The sequence below is a fragment of the Somniosus microcephalus genome, unplaced genomic scaffold, assembly GCF_052327205.1.
Source record: "Somniosus microcephalus isolate GS21.2 unplaced genomic scaffold, FLI_Smic_1.0 unresolved_chr7, whole genome shotgun sequence".
Taxonomy (NCBI): domain Eukaryota; kingdom Metazoa; phylum Chordata; class Chondrichthyes; order Squaliformes; family Somniosidae; genus Somniosus; species Somniosus microcephalus.
This window is the reverse complement of record NW_028225185.1, coordinates 39,252,260-39,271,517: the sequence shown is the minus strand read 5'-3', so window position 1 is coordinate 39,271,517 and position 19,258 is coordinate 39,252,260. Positions and strand designations below refer to the sequence as shown.

Here is a 19,258-nt window from a genome sequence, read left to right as displayed (position 1 = left end):
AGAGGAAGCTTTACTCTGTATCTAACCCGTGCTGTACCTGCCCTGGGAGTGTTTGATGGGGGACAGTGTAGAGGGAGCTTTACTCTGTTTCTAACCCGTGCTGTACCTACCCTGGGAGTGTTTGATGGGACAGTGTAGAGGGAGCTTTACTCTGTATCTAACCCGTGCTGTACCTGCCCTGGGAGTGTTTGATGGGACAGTGTAGAGGGAGCTTTACTCTGTATCTAACCCGTGCTGTACCTGCCCTGGGAGTGTTTGATGGGGACAGTGTAGAGGGAGCTTTACTCTGTATCTAACCCGTGCTGTACCTGCCCTGGGAGTGTTTGATGGGGACAGTGTAGGGGGAGCTTTACTCTGTATCTAACCCGTACTGTACCTGCCCTGGGAGTGTTTGATGGGACAGTGTAGAGGGAGCTTTACTCTGTATCTAACCCGTGCTGTACCTGCCCTGGGAGTGTTTGATGGGGACAGTGTAGAGGGAGCTTTACTCTGTATCTAACCCGTGCTGTACCTGCCCTGGGAGTGTTTGATGGGGACAGTGTAGAGGGAGCTTTACTCTGTATCTAACCCGTGCTGTACCTGCCCTGGGAGTGTTTGATGGGACAGTGTAGAGGGAGCTTTACTCTGTATCTAACCCGTGCTGTACCTGCACTGGGAGTGTTTGATGGGACAGTGTAGAGGGAGCTTTACTCTGTATCTAACCCATGCTGTACCTGCCCTGGGAGTGTTTGATGGGACAGTGTAGAGGGAGCTTTACTCTGTATCTAACCCGTGCTGTACCTGCCCTGGGAGAGTTTGATGGGGAGAGTGTAGAGGGAGCTTTACTCTGTATCTAACCCGTGCTGTACCTGCCCTGGGAGTGTTTGATGGGACAGTGTAGAGGGAGCTTTACTCTGTATCTAACTCGTGCTGTACCTGCCCTGGGAGTGTTTGATGGGACAGTGTAGAGGGAGCTTTACTCTGTATCTAACCCGTGCTGTACCTGCCCTGGGAGTGTTTGATGGGACAGTGCAGAGGGAGCTTTACTCTGTATCTAACCTGAAAACATTTCAAAACAAATCGTGCACAAACAGGATGCGGGGTTTAGGGTGAAGGCACAATAACAGGAAGCCTGTATGTTTGCGGCCAATTTGATGGATATTTAATCTAGTTATCTATGCTGTGCAGATTGTTAATCTGCAATGACCGATTCACGATCTGCGCTCTGATGTAAATCGCCTTTTCTTTAATTTCTGGGCCCTTCACCCACCCCTGGACAGCTGAAAGAGCAGTAAATGTTAGGTCGGGGTAAAGGCGGGAGCGGAGCAAGATCCCACAAGCTGCGAATGAGACGAAGGACTTCTTAAGTCCTGCCCTCGACCGTATCAGTTCTATCTCCCGCACTTCTGCCCTCACCCCTGCCCCTCCCTCCCGGAACCACGATAGGGTTCCCCTTGTCCTCACCTTTCACCCCACCAGCCTCCACATTCAACAGATCATCCTCCGGCATTTCCGCTACCTCCAAAGTGATCCCACCACCAAACGCATCTTCCCCTCCCCTCCCCTTTCAGCATTCCGCAGGGACCGCTCCCTCCGAGACACCCTAGTCCACTCCTCTATCACCCCAAACAGCCCTTCCCCTTCGCCCAGCACCTTCCCGTGCAAGCGGAGGAGATGTAACACCTGCCCCTATACCTCCCCCTTCCCACTGTCCAGGGCCCCAAACACCCCTTCCAGGTGAAACAGCGATTTACTTGTACTTCTCGCAATCTAGTATACTGTATTCGCTGCTCACGATGCGGTCTCCTCTACATTGGGGAGACCAAACACAGATTGGGTGACCGCTTTGCGGAACACCTCCGTTCAGTCCGTAAGGGTGACCCCGAGCTTCCGGTCGCCTGTCACTTTAATTCACCGCCCCATTCCCACTCGGACCTCACCGTCCGCGGCCTCTTGCATTGTTCCACGGAAGCTCAACGTAAACTCGAGGAACAGCACCTCATCTTCCGATTAGGCACTCTGCAGCCTTCCGGACTCAATATCGAGTTCAACAATTTCAGATCATAATCTCGGTCCCTATTACATTTTCTCTTGTAATTGTTCCACTACTTTCCCCCCCCGCCCCCCCTTTCCTTTTGTTTCTCTCTCACACCTGGCTGCTATCTCTTGCCCTGCCAGTACACTTTACACCTAAGCCCAGCCTATTACCATCTCGTCTAGCTTCGAATCTCTTTTACTTCTTTTGTTTCTTTTATTCTTTTGTCCGATCGCAGCCCTGCCTTCGATCTAGTTTCTTTTCTTTTCAGTTTTGAAGAAGGGTTCGACCCGAAACGTCAACTCAAATTTCTCTCCACGGATGTTGCCTGACTTGCTGAGTTTTTCCAGCATTTTCTATTGTTATTTCGGATTTCCAACATCTGCAGTATTTTGCTATCGTACTAGTGAAGGACTTCTTAATCTGTTTAACCCACGACAAGTCCCACTCCAGGCTGACAGAATCCCAGCCCCCCTCCCCCCCGCTCAGGTGCCAGTACCGAGGGAGCGCCGCACTGTCGGAGGGGCGGTAGTGAGGGAGCGCCGCACTGTCGGAGGGGCAGTACTGAGGGAGCGCCGCACTGTTGGAGGGGCAGTACTGAGGGAGCGCCGCACTGTCAGAGGGGCGGTCGTGAGGGAGCGCCGCACTGTCGGAGGGGCAGTATTGAGGGAGTGCCGCACTGTCGGAGGGGCGGTACTGAGGGAGCGCCGCACTGTCGGAGGGGCAGTACTGTGGGAGCGCCGCACTGTCGGAGGGGTAGTACTGAGGGAGCGCCGCACTGTCGGAGGGGCGGTACTGAGGGAGCGCCGCACTGTCGGAGGGGCGGTACTGAGGGAGCGCCGCACTGTCGGAGGGGCAGTACTGAGGGAGCACCGCACTGTCGGAGGGGCGGTACTGAGGGAGCGCCGCACTGTCGGAGGGGCAGTACTGAGGGAGCGCCGCACTGTCGGAGGGGCAGTACTGAGGGAGCGCCGCACTGTCGGAGGGGCGGTACTGAGGGAGCGCCGCACTGTCGGAGGGGCAGTACTGAGGGAGCGCCGCACTGTCGGAGGGGCAGTACTGAGGGAGCGCCGCACTGTCGGAGGTGCTGTCTTTCGGGATGAGACGTTAAACCCGAGGCCCCGTCTGCCCCCTCAGGTGGATGTAAAAGATCCCACGGCCACTATTGGAAGAAGAGCAGGGGGGAGTTCTCCCCGGTGTCCTGGGGCCAATATTTATCCCTCAACCAACATCACTAAAAAACTGATGATCTGGTCATTATCCCATTGCTGTTTGTGGCAGTACTGAGGGAGCGCCGCACTGTCGGAGGGGCAGTACTGAGGGAGCGCCGCACTGTCTGAGGGGCGGTAGTGAGGGAGCGCCGCACTGTCGGAGGGGCGTTACTGAGGGAGCGCCGCACTGTCGGAGGGGCGGTACTGAGGGAGCGCCGCACTGTCTGAGGGGCGGTAGTGAGGGAGCGCCGCACTGTCGGAGGGGCGTTACTGAGGGAGCGCCGCACTGTCGGAGGGGCGGTACTGAGGGAGCGCCGCACTGTCGGAGGGGCAGTACTGAGGGAGCGCCGCACTGTCGGAGGGGCGGTACTGAGGGAACGCCGCACTGTCGGAGGGGCGGTACTGAGGGAGCGCCGCACTGTCGGAGGGGCAGTACTGAGGGAGCGCCGCACTGTCGGAGGGGCGGTACTGAGGGAACGCCGCACTGTCGGAGGGGCGGTACTGAGGGAGCGCCGCACTGTCGGAGGGGCAGTACCGAGGGAGCGCCGCACTGTCAGAGGGGCAGTACTGAGGGAGCGCCGCACTGTCGGAGGGGCGGTACTGAGGGAGCGCCGCACTGTCGGAGGGGCAGTACTGAGGGAGCGCCGCACTGTCGGAGGGGCAGTACTGAGGGAGCGCCGCACTGTTGGAGGGGCGGTACTGAGGGAGCGCCGCATTGTCGGAGGGGCCGTCTTTCGGGATCAGACGTTAAACACGAGGCCCCGCCGTCTGCCCCCTCAAGTGCGACGTAAAAGATCCCAATGGCCACTATTGGAAGAAGAGCAGAGGGGTGGTGCCCGGGGGTGGGGGGGGGGGTGGTGGGTAGTTCTCCTTGGTGTCCTGGGGCCAATATTTATTCCTCAACCAACATCACTTTAAAAAAAACCACTGTCATTATCACGTTGCTGTTCGTGGGATCTTGCTGTGCAGAAATTGGCTGTTGCGTTTCCTACTTTACAACAGTGACTGCTGTTGAAAAAGAAATGGCCGTGAAGCGCTTTGGGACGTCCTGAGGTGGAGTATTTGGTTTGTAGGAGAAGTGGAGATTCCACAATTGGGACTTGGCGTTGCTGGTCTGGCCGGGGTTCCTGCGGTAACGCCTACTGAAGTGTGTGTGTGTGAGCGCGAGCGAGTGTATGGTGATACGGGAACAGCATGCCAACTCCGCCTATCTAGGCTCGCGCATGACCTCTGGCCCCATGGCTGAGGAACCACAGTTCTCCAGTGGCTCTTGGCCCGGCACAGATTGGGGCCCTGGGTGAGGTGGGGAGAAATCCCCATTTGCACCCCCCCCCCCAGGACAGGCTGCCCGCTGCCCTTTGAGGAGGCGAATCTCACCCCTCCCACTGCTGCGATCGGATTGACAGTCGCTTTGTTAATTGTCTAACAAAAATGTTTGTCTTCTCCTTTTGGCGACCGCGCCGGGCCCCTTTCCCCTCACCCGCTCCAGTTCCGGGAAGAGCTTCCCGGCTTGTACAGAGACCAGCAGCGTTCTGGACTGCACCCAGGGCATGGATGCGGTGGCGTTCGGAGCCTACACCGAGTTCTTCACCCACGCCCAGAGCATCTGTCACTACCTGCAAAGCGAATCTTGGCAACAGCACGCTGACGACACCATCGAGAGGTAGGCTGGCTCCCGGGTCAGGGAGGGAGCAGGAGAGAGAGGGTGAAGGAGAGCACGCTCTGCTCCAGGTGTGGGGTTGTTACCAGAGTGTAGGGGGAGGAGAGGGTCTGACTCGGATTGCTTCGCCCTCCGAGTCGGAAGGTCGTGGGTTCGGGCCCCCCACTCCAGAGACTCGAGCCCCGTAATCCCGGCCCGACACTCCGCCCTGGTGCCAGTACTGAGGGAGCGCCGCACTGGCGGAGGGGCGGCACTGAGGGAGCGCCGCACTGGCGGAACTGAGGGAGCGCCGCACTGTCGGAGGGGCGGCACTGAGGGAGCGCCGCACTGGCGGAGGGGCGGCACTGAGGGAGCGTCGCACTGTCGGAGGGGCGGCACTGAGGGAGCGCCGCACTGGCGGAGGGGCGGCACTGAGGGAGCGCCGCACTGTTGGAGGGGCAGTACTGAGGGAGCGTCGCACTGTCGGAGGGGCAGAGCTGAGGGAGCGCCGCACTGTCGGAGGGGCTGTACTGAGGGAGCGCCGTACTGTCGGCGGGCCAGGAGTTCTGCTAATGGGGTTATTGAATCACAGGCGGGAGGGAATACTCAACAACGGCAAAAAAGCAGCGTGTGAAGAAACACGTGGTCGATTAGTAATTGCGTCAAATGATTTCAGGTTGACCGTGAATTCGGAGAGCATCTCCCTGCAACTGGAAATGACCAATCAAATGGCCAGTGAGATAATCGAGGCCCAGAATGCAACGCTGAGGGCCCAGGATGAGATTCTGCGGAACGGAGACACATTGAAGCACACACTCCAGGAATCCACACAAGGTAGGTCAGAAACAAGGTAGGGTTATCGAGGGGTTCGGGGGATTTATATATAGAATATCAGATACCCGGGAGTGAGTTACAGGCTGGAGTCTAATCGAGGGGTTCAGGGGGTTTATATTTAGAACAATGGATACCTGGGAGTGAGTTACAGGCTGGAATCTAATCGAGGGGTTCGGGTGGTTTATATATAGAGGGCAGGGGAGGGGGGGGGAAGGGAGGGCAGGGAGGGCAGGGCAGGGGAAGGGAGGGCGGGGGGGGAGGGGAAGGGAGGGCGGGGGGGGAGGGAGGGAGGGAGGGGGGGCGGGGGACGGGAGGGGGGATGGAAGGCGGAGGGGAGGGAGGGCGGCGGGCGCCCCCCCCCCCAAGGGTCGCGCCCCCCCCCCCCCCCCCGGAGGTGAAGACCGCCGATTGCGCCCGTTGCCAGGGTAACGCTGGACGCTCAGCAAGTCCCGGCAGAGAGAGACGTCTCAGCTCCTGCTGCGCGCGCACCCTAGCGGCGCTGGGCTGAGGCTCGGCCTTCGAGTGGGGCCGGGAGGTGCCTAGCTCGGGCGTGGGTGCGGAGGAGACGCCGAGGCTTCTAGGCCTACCTGGAAAAACGGGGAAAGGTAGGAAAATTAATGAGATTAGATAAGTTAATTACTTTCTAAATCATTTTTTTTAAAAACAATATGTGTTTTAAAAGCAACGTTTTTTTTTAAGACGCAGAAAGCGGGAAAAAGGAAAAGTTTGGAATCAAGATGGCGGCGACTCACCTCGGTTCAGAACGATAAAGCCCGGCCACACGCGCACCGATTGGCCCGGCGGCACACGCCAGCAACCCGGCGTACGATTGGTCGAGCTCGAGGTCACTCTGTCGCTAATGAGCGGATAATGAGATGCTAATGAGCGGAATGTTGAAGGTTTTTGGGATACCGCGGGCGCAATTTTAGCTCGGCCGAAACGTAAATACGCTTAAAACCGTCTCGGAAGCGTAAGCTTTCTTTGGAGGTAACGCGCGCATAGGTACGCCCTGTAACTTTCAAGTGCATACCCGCAACGCACACGCGATGACAGACAGACAGACAGATAGAAAGACAGAAGTACCGATTTACATATATAGATAACGGATACCCGGGAGTGAGTTACAGGCTGGAATCTAATCGAGGGGTTCGGGAGGTTTATATATAGAATAAGAGATACCCGGGAGTGAGTTACAGGCTGGAATCTAATCGAGGGGTTCGGGGGGTTTATATATAGAATGACAGATACCCGGGAGTTTGTTACAGGCTGGAATCTAATCGAGGGTTTCAGGGGGTTTATATATAGAATAACAGATACCCAGGATTGAGTTACAGGCTGGAATCTAATCGAGGGGTTCGGGGGTGGGTGTATATATAGAATAACAGATACCCAGGAGTGAGTTACAGGCTGGAATCTATTCGAGGGGTTCGGGGGGGTTTATATATAGAATAACAGACACCCGGGAGTGAGTTACAGGCTGGAATCTAACCGAGGGGTTCGGGTGGGTTTATATATAGAATAACAGATACCCGGGAGTGAGTTAGAGGCTGGAATCTAATCGAGGGGTTCAGGGGGGTTTATATATAGAATAACAGATACCCGGGAGTGAGTTACAGGCTGGAATCTAATCGAGGGGTTCGGGGGGGTTTATATATAGAATAACCGATACCCGGGCGTGAGTTACAGGCTGGAATCTAATCGAGGGGTTCGGGGGGTTTATATATAGAATAACCGATACCCGGGCGTGAGTTACAGGCTGGAATCTAATCGAGGGGTTCGGGGGGTTTATATATAGAATAACCGATACCCTACGAAGACCGCTTATTTCCACCTCCGTAGCATCACCCACCTCGGCCTCTCTCAGCTGATCTGCCGCTGAAACCCTCATTCAGGCCTGTGTTACCTCCAGACTCGACTCTTCCAACCCTCTCCTGGTCGGCCTCCCACCTTCCACCCTCCGTAACCATCAGCTCATCTAAAACTCTGCTGTCCCCGTGTCCCAACTCGCACCCAGTCCCGTTCACCCCCCCCCGCCCCCTGTGCTCGCTGACCTACATTGGCCGTCGGTCTGGTCAACGCCCCGGTTTTGAAAATTCTCCATCCTCGAGTTCCAATACCCTCCACGGCCTCCTCCCTATCTCTGTGGCCTCCTCCCTATCTCTGTAACCTCCTCCAACCCCCCCGAGATCTCTTCGCTCCTCCAAATCCGGCACCTCGCGCGTCCTCCTGATTTCTATCGCTCCACCATTGGCGACCGCGCCAGGGCCCCCAAGCTCTGGAATTCCCTCCCTAAATCTCTCCGCCTCTCTCTCCTCCTTTAAGACGCTGCTTAAAACCGACCATAGTGACCCAGCTTTTGGTCTCCTGTCCCTGATATCTCCGTATGTGGCTCGGTGTCGATCTCTGTCTGATTTTAAGCACCTAGGATGTTCAAGGTGCTGTTTTAATGGGAGTTGTTCCTGTTTCTAGGTGTGCGGCAGGTGTTCCGTGAGATGCAGGCGTCGACGCACGAACAGCGACTGGTCTTTGCCGAGATCTTCCACCGCCTCTCCTACCTCCACCAGTTCGTCATGGTGGAGTCCACGGCCTTCTACTCCTACGTCTACAACCTGCTGGCCTTCACGGTGGCTTTCCTGCTGACCGCCGCCCAGCGCACCGCCGCAGCAAGGTCCTGAGGCACTGTGGGGTGGGAGGGGGACACCCACGAGTCCTTCCCCCAACGGGATCGCAGATCGGCCCCGGGAGTGTTTGATGGGACAGTGTAGAGGGAGCTTTACTCTGTATCTAACCCGTGCTGTACCTGCCCTGGGAGTGTTTGATGGGACAGTGTAGAGGGAGCTTTACTCTGTATCTAACTTGTGCTGTACCTGCCCTGGGCGTGTTTGATGGGACAGTGTAGAGGGAGCTTTACTCTGTATCTAACCCTGTGCTGTACCTGCCCTGGGAGTGTTTGATGGGACAGTGTAGAGGGAGCTTTACTCTGTATCTAACCCATGCTGTACCTGCCCTGGGAGTGTTTGATGGGGCAGTGTAGAGGGAGCTTTACTCTGTATCTAACCCGTGCTGTACCTGCCCTGGGAGTGTTTGATGGGACAGTGTAGCGGGAGCTTTACTCTGTATCTAACCTATGCTGTACCTGCCCTGGGAGTGTTTGATGGGACAGTGTCGAGGGAGCTTTACTCTGTATCTAACCAGTGCTGTACCTGCCCTGGGAGTGTTTGATGGGACAGTGTGCAGGGAGCTTTACTCTGTATCTAACCCGTGCTGTACCTGCCCGGGGAGTGTTTGATGGGACAGTGTAGAGGGAGCTTTACTCTGTATCTAACCCGTGCTGTACCTGCCCTGGGAGTGTTTGATGGGGACAGTGTAGCGGGAGCTTTACTCTGTATCTAACCCATGCTGTACCTGCCCTGGGAGTGTTTGATGGGACAGTGTCGAGGGAGCTTTACTCTGTATCTAACCAGTGCTGTACCTGCCCTGGGAGTGTTTGATAGGGACAGTGTCGAGGGAGCTTTACTCTGTATCTAACCTGTGCTGTACCTGCCCTGGGAGTGTTTGATGGGACAGTGTCGAGGGAGCTTTACTCTGTATCTAACCTGTGCTGTACCTGCCCTGGGAGTGTTTGATGGGACAGTGTAGAGGGAGCTTTACTCTGTATCTAACCCGTGCTGTACCTGCCCTGGGAGTGTTTGATGGGACAGTGTAGAGGGAGCTTTACTCTGTATCTAACCCGTGCTGTACCTGCCCTGGGAGTGTTTGCTGGGACAGTGTAGAGGGAGGTTTACTCTGTATCTAACCCGTGCTGTACCTGCCCTGGGAGTGTTTGCTGGGACAGTGTAGAGGGAGCTTTACTCTGTATCTAACCCATGCTGTACCTGCCCTGGGAGTGTTTGATGGGACAGTGTAGAGGGAGCTTTACTCTGTATAAAAGCTCATTCTCTGCCTGGTGTAGAACACTATTTTGACCTGCGATGTGCTGTCTGAATCACCTTTCTCTGCTGTTGTTCAGGTTGATACTGTTCCTGCTGATCGCCGTCAGTGTGTACCTGGAGAGGCTTGTGTATTCCTCCGAAATGGAGCTTTCAGAGTCAAGCTTTGAGTACACGGTGAGCACAAGGGTGATCGAATACAACGAGATCTGACGCGCACACACCGGGTAAAGGGGAACGATCCTCTCCCGTCTGGGACTCTACGGCCCGTGTGTTTCTCTCAGTGTCAGCTCCTGTACATGTACAGCACACAGTGGGTAAAAGGGAACGATTCACTCCCGTCTGGGACTGTACGGCCCGTGTGTGTGTCTCAGTGTCAGCTCCTGTACATGTACAGCACACACCGGATGAAAGGGAACGATTCACTCCCGTCTGGGACTGTACGGCCCGTGTGTGTGTCTCAGTGTCAGCTCCTGTACATGTACAGTACACACCGGGTAAAAGGGAACGATTCACTTGCGTCTGGGACTGTACGGCCCGTGTGTGTGTCTCAGTGTCAGCTCCTGTACATGTACAGCACACACAGCGGGTAAAAGGGAACGATTCACTCGCGTCTGGTACTGTACGGCCCGTGTGTGTGTCTCAGTGTCAGCTCCTGTACATTACAGCACACACAGCGGGTAAAAGGGAACGATTCACTCCCGTCTGGGACTGTACGGCCCGTGTGTGTGTCTCAGTACCAGCTCCTGTACATTACAGCACACACAGCGGGTAAAAGGGAACGATTCACTCCCGTCTGGGACTGTACGGCCCGTGTGTGTGTCTCAGTGTCAGCTCCTGTACATGTACAGCACACACAGCGGGTAAAAGGGAACGATTCACTCCCGTCTGGGACTGTACGGCTCGTGTGTGTGTGTCTCAGTGTCAGCTCCTGTACATGTACAGCACACAGCGGGTAAAAGGGAACGATTCACTCCCGTCTGGGACTGTACGGGGCCTGTGTGTGTCTCAGTGTCAGCTCCTGTACATGTACAGCACACACAGCGGGTAAAAGGGAACGATTCACTCCCGTCTGGGGCTGTACGGGGCCTGTGTGTGTCTCAGTGTCAGCTCCTGTACATGTACAGCGCACACAGCGGGTAAAAGGGAACGATTCACTCCCGTCTGGGACTGTACGGGGCCTGTGTGTGTCTCAGTGTCAGCTCCTGTACATGTATATTACACAGCGGGTAAAAGGGAACGATTCACTCCCGTCTGGGACTGTACGGCCCGTGTGTGTGTCTCAGTGTCAGCTCCTGTACATGTACAGCACACACCAGGTAAAAGGGAACGATTCACTCCCGTCTGGGACTGTACGGCCTGTGTGTGTGTCTCAGTGTCAGCTCCTGTACATGTACAGCACACACAGTGGGTAAAAGGGAACGATTCACTCCCGTCTGGGACTGTACGGCCCGTGTGTGTGTCTCAGTGCCAGCTCCTGTACATGTACAGCACACACAGCGGGTAAAAGGGAACGATTCACTCCCGTCTGGGACTGTACGGCCTGTGTGTGTGTCTCAGTGTCAGCTCCTGTACATGTACAGCACACACAGCGGGTAAAAGGGAACGATTCACTCCCGTCTGGGACTGTACGGCTCGTGTGTGTGTCTCAGTGTCAGCTCCTGTACATGTACAGCACACAGCGGGTAAAAGGGAACGATTCACTCCCGTCTGGGACTGTACGGGGCCTGTGTGTGTCTCAGTGTCAGCTCCTGTACATGTACAGCACACACAGCGGGTAAAAGGGAACGATTCACTCCCGTCTGGGGCTGTACGGGGCCTGTGTGTGTCTCAGTGTCAGCTCCTGTACATGTATATTACACAGCGGGTAAAAGGGAACGATTCACTCCCGTCTGGGACTGTACGGCCCGTGTGTGTGTGTCAGCTCCTGTACATGTACAGCACACACCAGGTAAAAGGGAACGATTCACTCCCGTCTGGGACTGTACGGCCTGTGTGTGTGTCTCAGTGTCAGCTCCTGTACATGTACAGCACACACAGTGGGTAAAAGGGAACGATTCACTCCCGTCTGGGACTGTACGGCCCGTGTGTGTGTCTCAGTGCCAGCTCCTGTACATGTACAGCACACACAGCGGGTAAAAGGGAACGATTCACTCCCGTCTGGGACTGTACGGCCTGTGTGTGTGTCTCAGTGTCAGCTCCTGTACATGTACAGCACACACAGCGGGTAAAAGGGAACGATTCACTCCCGTCTGGGACTGTACGGCCCGTGTGTGTCTCAGTGTCAGCTCCTGTACATGTACAGCACACACAGCGGGTAAAAGGGAACGATTCACTCCCGTCTGATACTGTACGGCCTGTGTGTGTGTCTCAGTGTCAGCTCCTGTACATGTACAGCGCACACACCAGGTAAAAGGGAACGATTCACTCCCGTCTGGGACTGTACGGCCTGTGTGTGTGTCTCAGTGTCAGCTCCTGTACATGTACAGCACACAGCGGGTAAAAGGGAACGATTCACTCCCGTCTGGGACTGTACGGCCCGTGTGTGTGTGTCTCAGTGTCAGCTCCTGTACATGTACAGCACACAGCGGGTAAAAGGGAACGATTCACTCCTGTCTGATACTGTATGGCCCGTGTGTGTGTCTCAGTGTCAGCTCCTGTACATGTATATTACACCGGGTGACAGGGAACGATTCACTCCTGTCTGGGACTGTACGGCCCGTGTATGTGTCTTAGTGTCAGCTCCTGTACATGTATATTACACCGGGTGACAGGGAACGATTCACTCCCGTCTGAAACTGTACGGCTCGTGTGTGTGTCTTAGTGACAGCTCCTGTACATGTATATTACACCGGGTAAAAGGGAACGATTCACTCCCGTCTGGGACTGTACGGCTCGTGTGTGTCTCAGTGTCAGCTCCTGTACATGTACAGCGCACACAGCGGGTAAAAGGGAACGATTCACTCCCGTCTGGTACTGTACGGGGCCCGTGTGTGTGTCTCAGTGTCAGCTCCTGTACATGTACATTACACCGGGTAAAAGGGAACGATTCACTCCCGTCTGGTACTGTACGGGGCCCGTGTGTGTGTCTCAGTGTCAGCTACTGTACATGTACAGCACACAGCGGGTAAATATGAACAATTCACTCCCATCTGGGACTGTACGGGCCCGTGTATGTGTCTCAGTGCCAGCTCCTGTACATGTACCTGTGACTGAGGGGGCTGGCTGGCTGGGGAACCTCCTTTCACGATGCTGATTCTGCACCCCCCCCCCCCCCCCCCTCTCTTTCCCGCAGGAGCGTATCTACTTCCGAATCTGGCTGCTGCGGAAGGTGGTGGTGTTTGCCGGAGTTCTAGTGCTGGCGTACTGCATCGCGACCTACCAGGACGTCACGCGGCAGAACCTGGAACTCCTGCGCAGCCTGCGGGAGACGCGGAGCAGCCTGCAGCGCGTGATCGAGGCGGCAGGTGAGTGCCAGACCACACGCTGTACCGTCCTTTGAGTTTCCGTCCCGTTGGTTGGTGAGGAGTGGCTTGTCGCTGCATCACTCCCCTCCACCCACTTTGGATACAGAAGTGCGATGCACCCCACAGCCAAATAGCCGGGGCATGCTAGGGCCGCATTGAAGACCGTTCTTAAGTGTCCGACGTCCCTGTGTGTCCACCTATTCGACTATGGGGTGCATCACATCCGAACGCCATCTTCTCCGTGTCCATCCCCCCCTCTCCCGCCGCGTGTAGTCTTGCACCTCCAGCGAGAACCCTGGGGCAATGGCTGTGACGCAACCCTTTGCTGTTTTGTTTAGAAGAAAAAATCATGAAGGCGTCGCTACAACCACCAGCCCGCGGCCCATGGACGGGCGGGAGGCTGAGTGAAGTGGAGGTGGACTCGGGGATCGGAGACACGAGGATTGGGAGTGCGGAATCTCCCTCGTCAGGAGCAGCCCTGCAGCTTCAGGACTGTGAGTAAGAATGAGGGAATGAGGTTTAAAGATCCTTCCGTTACCAAACACTCCCAGGGCAGGTACAGCATGGGTTAGATAGAGTAAAGCTCCCTCTACACTGTCCCATCGATTTGATGTTTTGGGATGGGTGCAGGGAGAACTGCGGCGCTCCCTCAGTACCGCCCCTCCGACAGTGCGGCGCTCCCTCATTACCGCCCCTCCGACAGTGCGGCCCTCCCTCAGTACCGCCCCTCCGACAGTGCGGCGCTCCCTCAGTACCGCCCCTCCGACAGTGCGGCGCTCCCTCAGTACCGCCCCTCCGACAGTGCGGCCCTCGCTCAGTACCGCCCCTCCGACAGTGCGGCCCTCCCTCAGTACCGCCCCTCCGACAGTGCGGCCCTCCCTCAGTACCGCCCCTCCGACAGTGCGGCCCTCCCTCAGTACCGCCCCTCCGACAGTGTGGCGCTCCCTCAGTACCGCCCCTCCGACAGTGCGGCCCTCCCTCAGTACCGCCCCTCCGACAGTGCGGCGCTCCCTCAGTACCGCCCCTCCGACAGTGCGGCCCTCCCTCAGTACCGCCCCTCCGACAGTGCGGCCCTCGCTCAGTACCGCCCCTCCGACAGTGCGGCCCTCGCTCAGTACCGCCCCTCCGACAGTGCGGCCCTCGCTCAGTACCGCCCCTCCGACAGTGCGGCCCTCGCTCAGTACCGCCCCTCCGACAGTGCGGCCCTCCCTCAGTGCGGCGCTCCCTCAGTACCGCCCCTCCGACAGTGCGGCGCTCCCTCAGTACCGGCGCCGGGGGAGCGTCGGCCCTGGATTACGGGGCTCGAGTCTCTGGAATGGGGGCTCGAACCCACGACCTTCTGAGTCGAGGCGCGAGCGAGACACAGCCGACACCTGGAAGTTCGGGGTGAATATTGCGCGGCTGGAGTGCTGGCCTAGAACTTGTGCTCCTCTCTCTTTCCTAGTCGCTGCGTATACTACCAGCACGCCTAAAAAGAGCGCCGGCCCTCCCCGATCGCCGTCCCGCTCGGCTGCGAAGAGACGCAAAGCCAAGTCATCGGATGTCTCCGTCTACAACATCCTGGTTTCTGATTCGGTGAGTGGCCTCAATGGATGGGATATTCCTTTCCGGTTGGAACAGGAATTGTTTGAAGGTGGGGGGGCGGGAAGCGATAAACCTATCGTGGGAGCGTGTGACCCTCGCTCTACAATTGCTCAAAGGCAGCTGTGTGTTCAACAACTCCCGTTTATCCAGCGCCTTTGATGTAGTAAAACGTCCCGCAGCGCTTCACAGGAACGTAAGTCAGACAGAAATGTGACCCCAAGCCACTTAAGGAGATATTAGGGACAGGTGACCAATAGCTGGGTCACAGAGGTCGGTTTTAAGGAGGGAATTCCAGAGCTCGGGGCCCAGGCGGCTGAAGGCACGGCCGCCAATGGTGGAGCGATGGAAATCGGGGCATGTGTAAGAGGCCGGAATTGGAGGAGCGCAGAGATCTCGGAGGGTTGTGGAGCTGGAGGAGGTTACAGAGATAGGGAGTGTTGTAGGGGCTGGAGGAGGTTACAGAGATAGGGAGGGTTGTAGGGGCTGGAGGAGGTTACAGAGATAGGAAGGGTTGTAGGGGGCTGGAGGAGGTTACAGAGATAGGAAGGGTTGTAGGGGGCTGGAGGAGGTTACAGAGATAGGGAGGGTTGTAGGGGCTGGAGGAGGTTACAGAGATAGGGAGGGTTGTAGGGGGTTACAGAGATAGGGAGGGTTGTAGGGGGCTGGAGGAGGTTACAGAGATAGGGAGGGTTGTAGGGGCTGGAGGAGGTTACAGAGATAGGGAGGGTTGTAGGGGCTGGAGGAGGTTACAGAGATAGGAAGGGTTGTAGGGGGCTGGAGGAGGTTACAGAGATAGGGAGGGTTGTAGGGGCTGGAGGAGGTTACAGAGATAGGGAGGGTTGTAGGGGCTGGAGGAGGTTACAGAGATAGGGAGGGTTGTAGGGGGCTGGAGGAGGTTACAGAGATAGGGAGGGTTGTAGGGGCTGGAGGAGGTTACAGAGATAGGGAGGGTTGTAGGGGCTGGAGGAGGTTACAGAGATAGGGAGGGTTGTAGGGGGCTGGAGGAGGTTACAGAGATAGGGAGGGGTGTAGGGGCTGGAGGAGGTTACAGAGATAGGGAGGGTTGTAGGGGCTGGAGGAGGTTACAGAGATAGGAAGGGTTGTAGGGGCTGGAGGAGGTTACAGAGATAGGGAGGGTTGTAGGGGCTGGAGGAGGTTACAGAGATAGGGAGGGTTGTAGGGGGTTACAGAGATAGGGAGGGTTGTAGGGGGCTGGAGGAGGTTACAGAGATAGGGAGGGTTGTAGGGGCTGGAGGAGGTTACAGAGATAGGGAGGGTTGTAGGGGCTGGAGGAGGTTACAGAGATAGGAAGGGTTGTAGGGGGCTGGAGGAGGTTACAGAGATAGGGAGGGTTGTAGGGGCTGGAGGAGGTTACAGAGATAGGGAGGGTTGTAGGGGCTGGAGGAGGTTACAGAGATAGGGAGGGTTGTAGGGGGCTGGAGGAGGTTACAGAGATAGGGAGGGTTGTAGGGGCTGGAGGAGGTTACAGAGATAGGGAGGGTTGTAGGGGCTGGAGGAGGTTACAGAGATAGGGAGGGTTGTAGGGGGCTGGAGGAGGTTACAGAGATAGGGAGGGGTGTAGGGGCTGGAGGAGGTTACAGAGATAGGGAGGGTTGTAGGGGCTGGAGGAGGTTACAGAGATAGGAAGGGTTGTAGGGGCTGGAGGAGGTTACAGAGATAGGGAGGGTTGTAGGGGGCTGGAGGAGGTTACAGAGATAGGGAGGGGTGTAGGGGCTGGAGGAGGTTACAGAGATAGGGAGGGTTGTAGGGGCTGGAGGAGGTTACAGAGATAGGGAGGGCTGTAGGGGCTGGAGGAGGTTACAGAGATAGGGAGGGTTGTAGGGGCTGGAGGAGGTTACAGAGATAGGAAGGGTTGTAGGGGCTGGAGGAGGTTACAGAGATAGGGAGGGTTGCAGGGGGCTGGAGGAGGTTACAGAGATAGGGAGGGGTGTAGGGGCTGGAGGAGGTTACAGAGATAGGGAGGGTTGTAGGGGCTGGAGGAGGTTACAGAGATAGGGAGGGCTGTAGGGGCTGGAGGAGGTTACAGAGATAGGGAGGGTTGTAGGGGCTGGAGGAGGTTACAGAGATAGGGAGGGTTGTAGGGGGCTGGAGGAGGTTACAGAGATAGGGAGGGGTGTAGGGGCTGGAGGAGGTTACAGAGATAGGGAGGGTTGTAGGGGCTGGAGGAGGTTACAGAGATAGGGAGGGTTGTAGGGGCTGGAGGAGGTTACAGAGATAGGGAGGGTTGTAGGGGCTGGAGGAGGTTACAGGGCTGGGGAGGGAGTGGGGGCGAGGAGGCCACGGAGGGATTTGAACACCAGGATGAGAATTTTGAAATTGAGTCGGTGATCAACCGGTCAATGTCGGTCAGCGAGCACAGGGAGGGTGAACAGGAGACGGGGCAGGAGAGGTTTGGATGATGTGGGTCAGCGAGCACAGGGAGGGTGACGGGTGAACGGGAGACGGGGCAGGAGAGGTTTGGATGATGTGGGTCAGCGAGCACAGGGAGGGTGACGGGGCAGGAGAGGTTTGGATGATGTGGGTCAGCGAGCACAGGGAGGGTGACGGGTGAACGGGAGACGGGGCAGGAGAGGTTTGGATGATGTCTCTCTCGATCTGTTTAACAGGCTCGAGGGGGCTGAACGGCCTCCTCCTGTTCCTAATGTAACAGGCTCGAGGGGGCTGAACGGCCTCCTCCTGTTCCTAATGTAACAGGCTCGAGGGGCTGAATGGCCTCCTCCTGTTCCTAATGTAACAGGCTCGAGGGGGCTGAACGGCCTCCTCCTGTTCCTAATGTAACAGGCTCAAGGGGGCTGAACGGCCTCCTCCTGTTCCTAATGTAACAGGCTCGAGGGGCTGAATGGCCCCAGTGTACAACCCCCCCCCCCCATGCACCTTCAGCAGAGGAAAAAAAACAGGAGTGATTGGGCGAGTTCCTAAAATAATTTTAATATTCTCTCTCCCCTTTTCCCCCGCAGCCTTCGAAGTACAATTTACGGAACAGGAAGACCTCTGGAAGGGTACCGGCAATCTTGCGATGATCCCGGGAAATACTTTTTTTTTTAAAACCGTTCTAGTGTTGTCAAAACTTTTTTAATTGGTGCGGGAGGTCGGTGATACCTGCGGGACCTGGAAGCTGGAGAGGGGCCTCATTTACCGCCGCTCTCCTGTGCCACACGCTAAGGCAGCCTGCGCAGGATAACTGGTCATCGGCCAACCGAGGCCCGAAAAGGATTGTGCCCGCGTGCTGGCGCCGGCAATCTATTAATTCGCTTTTTTTTAAAGAGATAATCACTGTAAATAATTTGAGACTGAGCTTTGTATGAATTTTATGCCTTTAACCTGTCTGCACTGGTTAATAAACTGATTTTTATAAAGCTGTATTTGTTTTTTTTGGCATGCCTGTTCATTTAAGGCGAAGAAATCTTGTGTGGACTTTCACCTCTGGGTCCTGGCTTAATCACCTCTATAGGGGGGACGTATGGACAGTGCAGAGCTAGCGCAGTACTGAGGGAGCGCTGCCCTGACGGAGGGGCTGTCTCTCACGCTGAGAACTCCTCGCCACCCCTCCCTTCTTGCTCCTCTTCCAATAGTGGCCCGTGGCATCTTTTACATCCACCTGAGGGGGCAGACAGGGACGTTGGGTTTAACGGCCCCTCCTTCAGTACTGGCACCGGGGGAAGTGTCGGGGCTCGAGTCTCTGGCACTCAAACCCACGACCTTCTGAATGAGAGGGAAAAGCGAGACCCACTGACACCGAAGGAGTTTACTCCGAGCATGCGCCAGCTTCCCGCCGTGTCAGTGTAATTTTATATATATGAATAAATTCCAATTGCTGATCTGTGCCATCGTACAAGATGAATTAAGAGCGTGTCTTTTGGTGGGTGGCGGGAGGCGGAGATAATGGGATCAGCCCGAGCAGACAGAATTCAGGCCCCGGTTTCGAACTCGCAAGGCACTGCCGTGGGAAGCAAGAGCGAAACCGACCGAATTAGGCTAAGGGCAAAGCCTGTTAAACAATAAAAAGCCAGCTGTGTGCATTCCGCAGAGGGAGTGCAAGGAAACGCAGGGACCCGTCTCGCTAAGTAACATACTTCACATTTATTGCAAGGGTGCAGGTCAATTGCACTGAAGTGGGCGCCTCGGGGAGGGGTGTGTGTCACTCGAGCAGCTCCGAGAGATGACTTAAGACGTCGGCGCCCTGTGATCCTCCACCCGCGAGTCCAGACAACTTGCCAATCTCGGAAATGGGGTGGGGGTGAATTCCGATCTGACACCCTGAAACTCTCCCGAGTGTTTTGGGGAGTGCGGGGATCGTAGATTCCACAGCGTTCCAGACTCCTCGAAAGAAGTCGATGCAAACCTTCACACCCGCCCCGTTCAGTCGTCCAGGGAGAAGTCCATGGCGGTGGTGAGCGTGTCCGACAACTTCGTCGCCAGCTTGTCTGGAAGAGAAGACAACACGAGGGTCAAGGTGTGCGAGTTCGCAGAGAGCCCTCGTCCTGTGTCTCAGCGCACGGGAGGGGAGTTCGCCCCTGATGTCCTGGGGCCAATATTTATCCCTCAACCAACGTCACTTA

The 19,258-nt window shown here is 56.4% G+C and overlaps 2 protein-coding genes across 4 annotated transcripts in view; one reads left to right on the top strand and one right to left on the bottom strand.

Annotated features, from left to right (window-relative positions):
- Positions 1 to 4,683: 4,683 nt before the first annotated feature.
- Positions 4,684 to 17,866, top strand: LOC147086820 (uncharacterized). The gene is made up of 8 exons (XM_085978996.1): positions 4,684 to 4,888; positions 5,541 to 5,698; positions 8,168 to 8,366; positions 9,708 to 9,804; positions 12,923 to 13,094; positions 13,433 to 13,588; positions 14,539 to 14,669; positions 17,657 to 17,866. Exons 1-8 carry the CDS (start codon positions 4,776 to 4,778, stop codon positions 17,717 to 17,719), a joined length of 1,089 nt encoding a protein of 362 aa, XP_085835122.1. The 5' UTR covers positions 4,684 to 4,775; the 3' UTR covers positions 17,720 to 17,866.
- An 894-nt stretch (positions 17,867 to 18,760) lies between these two features.
- gnl3l (G protein nucleolar 3 like) overlaps positions 18,761 to 19,258 on the bottom strand; it is a 42,151-nt gene continuing 41,653 nt past the window's right edge. For 2 of the 3 annotated variants that reach the window (XM_085978993.1, XM_085978994.1), the window contains one exon: positions 18,938 to 19,123. In XM_085978993.1, coding sequence (XP_085835119.1) covers positions 19,059 to 19,123 — 65 coding nt within the window. In that variant the 3' untranslated portion in view covers positions 18,938 to 19,058. Of the gene's footprint in view, positions 19,124 to 19,258 lie in introns of all 3 variants that reach the window. The other variant, XM_085978995.1, reaches the window with a different exon arrangement.